We start from the raw sequence: 10,109 nt of genomic DNA, 5'->3' as shown, positions 1-10,109 counted from the left end.
TACGACGGGTGCAATGAACCATCCATTCGCAGTTTGCGGCCTTGCATTTTGCTGTCACCCTTTTGCGTTTATTTTTTACAAATTCAATGTTAAATCCTCGTGCAATAGAGTAATTACTTAAACTCCGCCGACAATGTTCAACATCATCAAATTCTTGACCAACACTTCTAATAGCATTGTGCCATGCAATAGGAATCATATTAGAGCTCTCAACTTCCCGCGACATATTTTGTGAATACGATGGATTTTGTGAATGAGAAACATGATCATCACTAGAGGGGATATACGGATTACTGCATAGAAAATTGTACAAGAGTTAAGAAAGTGATAATGTTAAAAGTACGAAACTATATCAAAAGTGTAAATTACCTTATATGGACATCGTTAGCTTGTATGCCAAATAATATGTCTCGATTCATCTCAGCGTTCATGACAACAACATTCTCCTTGCAACTTCGATGTACATTGACCATTATCGAGACATCAGCATCATCACATACACGAACATATATTTCTTGCGTGTGGGGTACTTTGTAAGTCAACTGTATCGTGCTTGCACTACAAGCAATTAGGCTTTGCACTGCAACGGCCAAATCTTTGTAACTCCCGTTGACATTTAATTCTAAAAAGTGATTGTTTCCTCTAAAATCCGTCAATGCACAATACAATTCTTCATCCATCTATATTTGTTACCAAAAATAAACAAATTTAGAGAAAAATTTCATCAAAGATAGACACATAAAATCAATACAGCTAAAATACCGCTACATGATAACGTGCTATCCTTGTATGTTAACGTGTTATACTTACATGATAACGTGTTATTTACTGAATAATGTGTTATACTTACATGTTAACGTGTTATACTTACTAACTAACGTGCTATACTTACAAGTTAACGTGCTATACTTACTGAATAACATGTTATACTTATAGGTTAACGTGCTATACTTAGATGATAACGTGTTATACTTTCATGATAACGTGTTATACTTACAATATAACATGCTATACTTACATGATAACGTGCTATACTTACAATATAACATGTTATACTTACAGGTTAATGTGCTATACTTACATGATAACGTGTTATACTTTCATGATAACGTGTTATACTTACAATATAACATGCTATACTTACATGATAACGTGCTATACTTACAATATAACATGTTATACTTACAGGTTAATGTGCTATACTTACAGTATAATGTGCTATACTTACAGTATTAATGTGCTATACTTACAGTATAACATGCTCTACTTATATTAATATGCTATACTTATAAGTCTGGTAATTCATGCTATACTTACATGTTATCATTCTATACTAAGATCAAATTTAACAAAAATTTCATCAATTATAACAAATTTAACTAATATTTAACTAATTGTTATGAATTCATAACAATAACATTTTACTAAAAATAATTATGTGAAATAACATTATGTGAAATAACTAATTATGTGAAATAATAATGTGAAATAAGAAGTGCAAAATAATTATGTGAAATAACTAATGTGAAATTAATGGGTGGTTAATTACAAAACCTCAGTTATCTAACATTTTACTAAAAATAACGAATTAAAATTTTTTTATGAACTCATTTAACTAACTTATCAAATAATTGTCATGGTTAAAATGAGAAATTAATGCTAACAACTTGGTAGTTGAGTAAATTGCAAATTTCTACCTTCAAATGCCCAGAAAGTTGGTGAGAATTAATTGATGGGTTGTAAGAGAGAGTGATTAAATGATGGGTTATAGGAGAGAGTGTTGAGTTCTATTAATGGAGTGAGAGAAAGGGAGAAGAAGAGGGGGGCAGAGAGAGGACGGAGAGAGAATGGAGGGGGGAAATTTACCGCCAGTTTCCCCCCTCTCTCTCCATTTCGTTTATTTTATTTAAGGGGGACCCACTTAAATGAATTCTATAAGTGGGAGGGTATAACCGGAATTTAAGAAAAATATATGGGGGGACCCACTGCTGAAAGTATTGTATTTTGGATTTTGGTTTAAAGACAAATACAAAAAAAAATTTGGACTTAGAGATACAACCAATACTACTTGGGTTTAAAAATAAAGGGAGGTAAACTATTGGACCTAAAGACAAAAAGCCCATAGATTTAATAGCTGTGTTAAATTCTGGATGCTTGATCCACATGCTAAAAAACTTGAATGACTTTTTTCCTTCACAACTTTCTTCACCAATTGTTATCAATGCTGGCGAATGATCAGATAGGCTTGGCACCAAGAAATCAACTTGACTAGAAGTGTAATTAAGAATCCATTCTTCATTTACTAAAACCTTGTTCAATCTGCTCCAAATTCTAGCATTGACCTCCTGTTTATTGCACCATGTGAAAAAGCATCCAGTAGATTTGAGATAAAGCAGCTGGCAAGAATCAATACATTGTACAAAATCTTCAGTATCAGATTCAATGACTTGTAATCCACCCAGTTTTTCTTCATTGCTAATGATAGCATTAAAGTCCCCACCTACAAGCCAAGGACAGTTTACAATTTGTTTAAGCAATAGAAGTTCATTTCAGAGATCTTTCCTGCCTATTTGATCATTCAAGGCATAGACAATTGTAGCAATACAAGAGAATTTATCATCTTTAGAAGATATGGTGCATGTTATAAATTGCTCAGAGGAGGATATCATTGAACAATAAGGTTATCACAGTCCCAAAGAATCCATATTCTTCCCTTGCTATTTGGTTTAGCATTAGAGATCCAATTCCAATTTTTTGTCATTTTTTTGCTATAGTTTGCATCTTGTTGTTAGCTACTTTTGTTTCTAAAAGTGCTAGGAAAGTAAGCTTGTAATCATGAACCAACTGCTTCACTATCATTTGCTTAGAAGACTTGTTCAATCCTCTAATATTCCAGATTGCTAGGTGCATTTTTATTGAGCAGTCTTTCCCCTATCCATATTTGAGGGATCAAAAAGATCATGAAGATCTAACAAATTAAATTGTGAAGCTTGAATATGATTGGAAGCACCAACATTCAAATTTGATCTTCTAGCTGCACTGTTTTTGAATGACCAAAAATACCAGGACTTTGCTTTCCATTACCAACTTGATCAGATTTTCCAAAACTTTGCTTATCATTTGGTACCACTATTTGTGCATGTTTCTCTGATACATTCTTACCAGGGAATGAGGAAGTACCCTTAGGCTAAACTGGGATGTTTCTCAAAATCTCTTGTGCATGTGTATCTGGCTGAGAATTATCAGATATAATTTCAGCCTGTGTAGGCTTAGCACTAGATGCAGTATCCCCATGTACATGCCTATCTAAATAAGGATCGGTAACATTTTGCTCTTGTGTAGATTTTTCTTCTCTAAGCTGCTGTTTGGGAACCCATATTTTCTTAGCAGCAAGTCTTCTACATTGTACAGTTTCATGCCCCACTGTTTTGCAATTCACACACAATCTTGGCTTGAACTCATAAACCACTTTTTGAGTATAGTTTTTCCCATCAGGCCCTTTTGTAACTATTTGATCTAGTAGAGGTTCCTTCAAAGGCATATCACTTTTGTAACTATTAGATCTAGCATAAGAAAGCGTTTGTCTCATAGCAGTAAGTTTATCTGTAGTAATAGGATTGTCGATTGAACTAGCAATTTCGCTAATACCTGAGGAGCTCCATAAATTCAGTTTTAAATTGGGAAATTGAACCCACATTGGGTAAGTACAATCTTGAATTCTCTCCATACTAGTATCAATTTTCCAAGGCTTGAGAATCAAAGGCCTGGAACCAAAAAACCACGGCCCTGCCTCCAAAACATCTTTCATTTGTTTTTCAGCACGAAAATCAAAGAGGAACACCCCTAGCTTAATCAAGAAAACTTTTGGTATAGATATTTTTCCCCAGACATTAGTAACATACGATTCCATTGATTTAAATTTGACATTTAAGCCAATAACATGTTCTATGAGAGCAAATTTCTAGAAATCCTCTTATTCCTTCCATTCTTCTTCAGTAAATGAAACAGTGTTAGCTATAGAAGAAGGGACAAATTTAAGTGATAATCCATTTCCATGTTTTCTATTATCTGAAAATAGGCTAGCAAAGGATTTAACTCCTTCAGATCGATTCTCTTCCATATTCTTCTTATCACATTGATCTAAATTAGTAGAATCCTTATTTACTTCTTTCTCAGAATTAATATTGCAATTCACAGCATTAGCATTCTCCATTTCTTGAAGATAAACTACTGAATTTTCCTCATCAAGATCAATTCGACTTGAGATATTCACATTATCAACCTCGTCAGACCAAAGAATAGAGCTAGAAGATTTACCTAGATTACGAGAAGCCATCATACCAACCTCCATCAGCGGTTGAGGAGTTGTTAATGGACTGGATCTAGCAAGAATCTCCTCTATGAACAGCTTCTTCTTTGCCCCTTTAGGACCAGTGCTCTCCATTTCCTGGATCTGAGAAGATACTGTTCCATTCGATTCAACTTCTTCATCAGATGAAGGATCTCCATGAATCAATGAAGCTAAAGCTGAAGCTGAAGGAGGATAGACAAAGATAGTGTCTCTTAACTCACTACTTTGGACTCTTTTGCTATCGATCTTCTTCTTCTTCGCCATCGAAAACTAGGCGGAGGAGCACGTTAGCAGGGAAGAAATCACCTGCTAAAGTGCGCCAAAAAGTCCCACCATAAAAAAATGTCCTTCCCTCTTTTTTTCTTTTCTTGTTACTTTCTCCTCAAGTTAAATGTTCTCCTGTATGTGAATTTACATGTAATTTAGTGACATTTTAAAGGACATTCCCATTAATGAATAACTTAATCCCTTGCTCTTGCCACCTCTTTTGCATTTTTTCCTTCAGGAATTGCCTTCATGGTGTGATTTCATCGAGTTCTCTTTCGAGTGAAAAGTTGTTTATAAGCATGTTATATGTGACACTTGAATATGCTCTCATGAATTAGATGCTTGTTTTTTTTATAAAATTACTAAAGTATCAAATTATATGTATTAAAATGCCAGAACATGCATATGTTTCTTAAGCAAAACTAATCTTTTATTTTTATTTTTATTTTCATTGATCTTGCTCACTTGTCACTTCAATTAAAAAGATTATTTTTAATAAAACATTGTAAATATTGGAGGGGAAAAAATACATGTATTAGTTGATCAACCTCTATCGATTAACATTTAGAGCAGCATGAAAGAAGATCTATTGGCTTCAAACTAAAGCCTCGAGAAAATAAGAAGGAAATCCAAAAAGTCAAATAAAATAAACCCTAATCGATATTTGTTTACTATGTAGCTAGATATCTAACTCTAGTAATCAAATTGTTGAATAGCAAGTTCCTAATATGTTTTAGTAACAAGTTATTGAGATTCCTAATCTGTTTTGGTAACATTATTTCTAATCTGTTTTGGTAACAAGTTATTAGGATTCCTAATCTGTTTTGATTTTGGTTTTAGAATTCCTAGTGTACTTTTGGTTTTAGGATTTCTATATATATATAGGAACACGTTTTAGGTTTGCGGTGCAGTGAATGGATATTTGGAGCATAAAAAAGAGGTATTTTCTAAGCTATTGGTTAGGGTTTTGCTTGGAGAGAATTAGAGCTTTGTTGGTGAGATTAATTGGTGAGTTTATGTGATTTTGTAATCTCAGTTTGTACTCTTCTTCTCTATTAGTAAAAACTTCATCCCCTCCATACCCCATGGACGTAGACAACTTGCTAAACCACGTTAAAATTGATTATTTGTATCGTGATTTGTAATAGTTTGTTTAGGTTCCCTCGACAGGTCAGTCCTAAAACTGATGAGAGGAAGAGCTGATATCTTATTTTATTGAGATATTTTACTTTCGGTTCTTGTTTCCTTTATGAAACAGGGATTTAGTTAAGATCTACTCTCTTGTTGAGCACCAAAGGTACTGTCAAAATTTTCATTGTGCACAACAAGTGGTATCAGAGCCTAACAAGTGGTATCATAGCTTAGGCTACGCTTAGGCTAATTAGAGGAGTAGATTGCTTTAGAAGTTCGTCTAGGGCTTCAGTTGATGTTAAAGGTGAGATTTTTCCTATTTGTGGATCTCGTTTCCATCGTGTGGGGTGAGATCTTTTGGAGACTATTGTTAGGGTTTCAATTGGAGGTAAACATCTCTCCTTTATCAGTTTGGATTTATTCTTTATTTGTTCCGCATTGGTTTGTTGGTGCTTTAAGGTAGATGGCCGAGAAAGAAGGAGTTAAGACTGGTATTTTGGGTTATGGAGAAGTGCCTTGACCTATATATTAAAGTTCTTTGAGCACATTGGTATAAGCAAGGAGACCAAGGTAGAGTTTGACACTTCTTTTCAACGAGTCATCATTGGAAGGTAATCGATATTTGGTTTCTTATGTTAGGGATTGTACTAGGTATTTGTGGGTTGTAACCAAGTCCTATTGGTGTAAAGTCCTAGAAGTCAACAACAGATGGAGGAAGTGTGTTGGCAGAAATATAACCCGTCGTTCTATTTTTGGCATGGGTTCTTTCTTGTATTTGTGCCGAGCTCACGACAGTTTGAGACACTTCATTAAAGAGGAAACATTAGGGCGACGAGATGAGATGATAATTTTGATGAGTCGTTCATTACTAGAGGAGGATCGGTGTTAGTTATCGAGCATTGGATTGCAGAGTAGTTTTGGAGCTTCAACATATTTGGGTTATCTTAGTCATAGGTTGTCGACTGATTCGTGTGAAGATTTTAGATCTGATGGAGCTACTTCAGATTTTGGATTAAGTCGGATGTTTGGTTGTCCAATATTTGGTCATATTGAGGATGTGAGATTTGATCTGATTGCATATTTGGGATTCAGATGCTCGTTTGGTTATCAGTTAAGAGACTCTGATTTGGTTCTGAGCATGTATATCACTTTTGACACTCGGCAGGTGGAGAGTGTTGATCAGATCATTGGGATATCATAGCGGATGGAGTGTAATGCTACTCCATGTTGGGTAGAGATTACTCTACCTACTCCAGATCATACTGCATAATTTGGGATTCCAGCTGAGATGACACAGTCTGGGGATCATTTAAATTTGGATGCAGATGATGAGTTGGTTGATTCGAGTATAGCTGGTGGACATAGTTCGCATTTGGTTATGTTCATTGGTTCATCTCAGGTAGAGGTGTTTGGATTTTTTTTCACTTTGGGGACATTAGGAGAGCTATCAGCTACAGAGTTGGTGATAATGTTGGAGAAGGGTTACGAACTCTTCTATTGGATTGAGGGTCTTTGGAGGTCATTTGGTGAACTACGTGAATGCTTGATTCCTTAGGCAAGAGGATACTTTAGACAGTCATTTATGATGCAGTCAGTTTGGTGAGTTAATACCGATATTTTGAGAGTGTTCACATTCTTGTTTGGGTCTCGACTTGTTGTGGATTGAGTCTGTTGTCGTGGATTGTTCCACTTCATACTAGACTTAATAAGTGAGACGTTTGGTTAGTATTGGTGTCGGTCAGTTTTGGGAAAACTTCACCGAGATGGAGAATTGTTGAGTAGCAAGTTTCTAATATATTTTGGTAACATGTTATTGGGATTCCTAATCTGTTTTGGTAATAATATTCCTAATCTGTTTTGGTAACAAATTATTAGGATTCCTAATCTGTTTTGATTTTGGTTTTAGAATTCCTAGTATACTTTTGGTTTTAGGATTTATATATATATATAGGAACACGTTTTAGGTTTGGGGTGTAGCGAAGAGGATATTTGGAGTACGGAAAAGAGATATTTTTTGAGCTATTGGTTAGGGTTTTATTTGGAGAGAATTAGAGCTTTGTTGGTGAGATTAATTAGTGAGTTTGTGTGATTTTATAATCTCAGTTTGTATTCTTCTTCTCTATAAGTGAAAACCACATCCCCTCCTTACCCCGTGGACGTAAGAACTTGTCGAATCACGTTAAAATTGATTGTTAGTGTCGTGATTTGTAATAGTTTATTTAGGTTCTCTCGACAGGTCAGTCCTAGAATTAATCTGATATCCTATTTTATTGAAATATTTTACTTTCGGTTCTTATTTTCTTTGTGAAACAGGGATTTAGTTAAGATATACTCTCTTGTCGAGCACCAGATGTGCTACCGAAATTTCCGATGTGCACAACAATCTAACTCTAGTAATTATAAAAATTAAGAAGACACAAATAAATAATTTTCTATCTAAAATCAATGATGAGGCCTATAAGTGGCTTTAAGCAAACTCATAACAGTAATAAGTGTTAATTTGGTATTGAAAGAGAACTTTATATTCATGATCAGATGAGATTTATAAAATATATATATACATAGTCAGTAGTAATCAGTAGCCCAGTAGCAGGCATATTAGGAGGCGACTAGGAAATGGCTGAGGTGGGCTAGGAGGCAATAGGGTGGTTGCACTGGTTGGTATTGTCTAACATCCCCCTTTAAACACACAATGGATTGAACACCAAGAGTTTGGACAAGAAATAACAAAACACAGAAATAGTTTGAACCTTGGTAAATAAATCTGCCACTTGTTCCTTAGAGGGAACATATGAGAGTGTAATATTTCCAGCAACATGCTTCTGGCGAACCACATGACAATCCGCCTCAATGTGTTTGGTACGCTCATGAAATATCAGATTTGTAGAAATAGAGATGATACTCTGATTATCATAGTATAAAGTGATAGGGGAAGTAACAAGGACACCAAGATCTCGCAGAAGAGTGCAGAGCCATTTGATCTCAACCGTGGTGTATGCCAACGCTCTATACTCGGACTCCGTACTAGAACGAGAGGCAATAGCTTGACGCTTACTACGCCAAGAGTTGAGAGATGAACCTAGAAAAATACAAAAGCCAGTAGTGGAACGTCGAGTGTCTGCATTATCAGCCCATTCAGCATCAAAATATGCACGAAGAGATAAAGAAGAGTCTGAAGGGAAAAGTAATTGTTGGGTTATAGTGCCACAGAGATATCTAAGAACTCGAATAATAGTTACATAGTGAATAGAAGTCGGACTATTGACAAACTAGCTCAAGATGTGTACTGCATAGGCGATAGCTGGACGTGTTTCTAAAAGATAAACCAATACTCCAACAAGTTCCCGATATCGAGTAGGCTGAGGTAGGGGATCACCATCATCATGTCAAAGCTTCAAGTTTATTTCCATCGACGTGGAAAGACGAGTGGTAGCAATGGAAGAATCACTGAGAGTAGCACGCTCAAGAATGTCTGTAATATATTTTTGCTGAGAGAGAAGATAACCACGAGAGGAGGAAACAACCTCAATACCCAAGAAGTAACTAAGGGATCCAAGATCCTTCATCTCAAATTGACTCTGAAGATGTTGCTTTAAGGAAGTAATGGAAGAGGAATCATTCCCAGTGATTATCATATCATCAACATAAATTAATAGAATGACTATACCACATGCCGATGATCGATAAAATAGAGCATAGTCTGCTAGTCTTTCACTGAAACCAATAGAAAAAAGAGATTGTCAAAAACGCTCAAACCAAGCCCGAGGTGCATGTTTGAGACATATATAGTACGGCGAAGGCGACAAGTATGTCCTGGAGGAGCAGTAAAGCCAGGAGGTGGTTGCATGTACACTATCTCAGACAGATCATCATTAACAAAAGTATATTTAACATTCATTTGATATAAAGGCCAATATTTTGCAGCTGCAACAATAATGAGAGTGCGAATGGATGTCATTTTTATAACAGGAGCAAAAGTCTCTTCATAGTCAATACCATACTCTTGTGAGAATCCCCGAGCTACAAGATAAGATTTGTACCACTCAATAGAACCATCAGATTGGGTATTGACCTTTTAAATCTATTTGCAGCTTACCGTTTAACACCGAAAGACAGAGGAACAAGGTCCCAAGTATTAGTCCGATGAAAAGCCTCCAATTCTTAACTGCCTCAGACTATGAGTTAGGTTCATGTATAGAGTAAATAGTAGCAAGAAAAGAGACAAACTCAGGTGAATATGTGCTAGTGACATATTGAGCATACTGAGCAGGGGGATGACAATCTCGTGGAGGATTTCAGCAAGGGGGGAGTCACATTAGGAGAAGCTGACACAGATGTAGAGGGTACATCAATCGAGGTA

General features: G+C 35.7%; 1 protein-coding gene across 1 annotated transcript in view; it reads right to left on the bottom strand.

Moving 5' to 3' along the window:
• The window catches only part of LOC109821856, a 5,079-nt gene extending 4,398 nt beyond the window's left edge, over positions 1–681 (bottom strand). Inside the window, exons 1-2 of the mRNA XM_020388010.1 lie at positions 370–681; positions 20–293 (exon numbers count right to left, since the gene is read on the bottom strand). Of these exons, the coding sequence (XP_020243599.1) occupies positions 20–293; positions 370–680 (585 nt within the window). The 5' untranslated portion in view covers position 681. The remainder of the gene's footprint in view (positions 1–19; positions 294–369) is intronic.

This window comes from Asparagus officinalis, chromosome 8 (genome assembly GCF_001876935.1).
Source record: "Asparagus officinalis chromosome 8, Aspof.V1, whole genome shotgun sequence".
NCBI classification, from domain to species: domain Eukaryota; kingdom Viridiplantae; phylum Streptophyta; class Magnoliopsida; order Asparagales; family Asparagaceae; genus Asparagus; species Asparagus officinalis.
The sequence above is the reverse complement of the archived record's forward strand: the minus strand, read 5'-3'. Positions and strand labels throughout refer to the sequence as shown.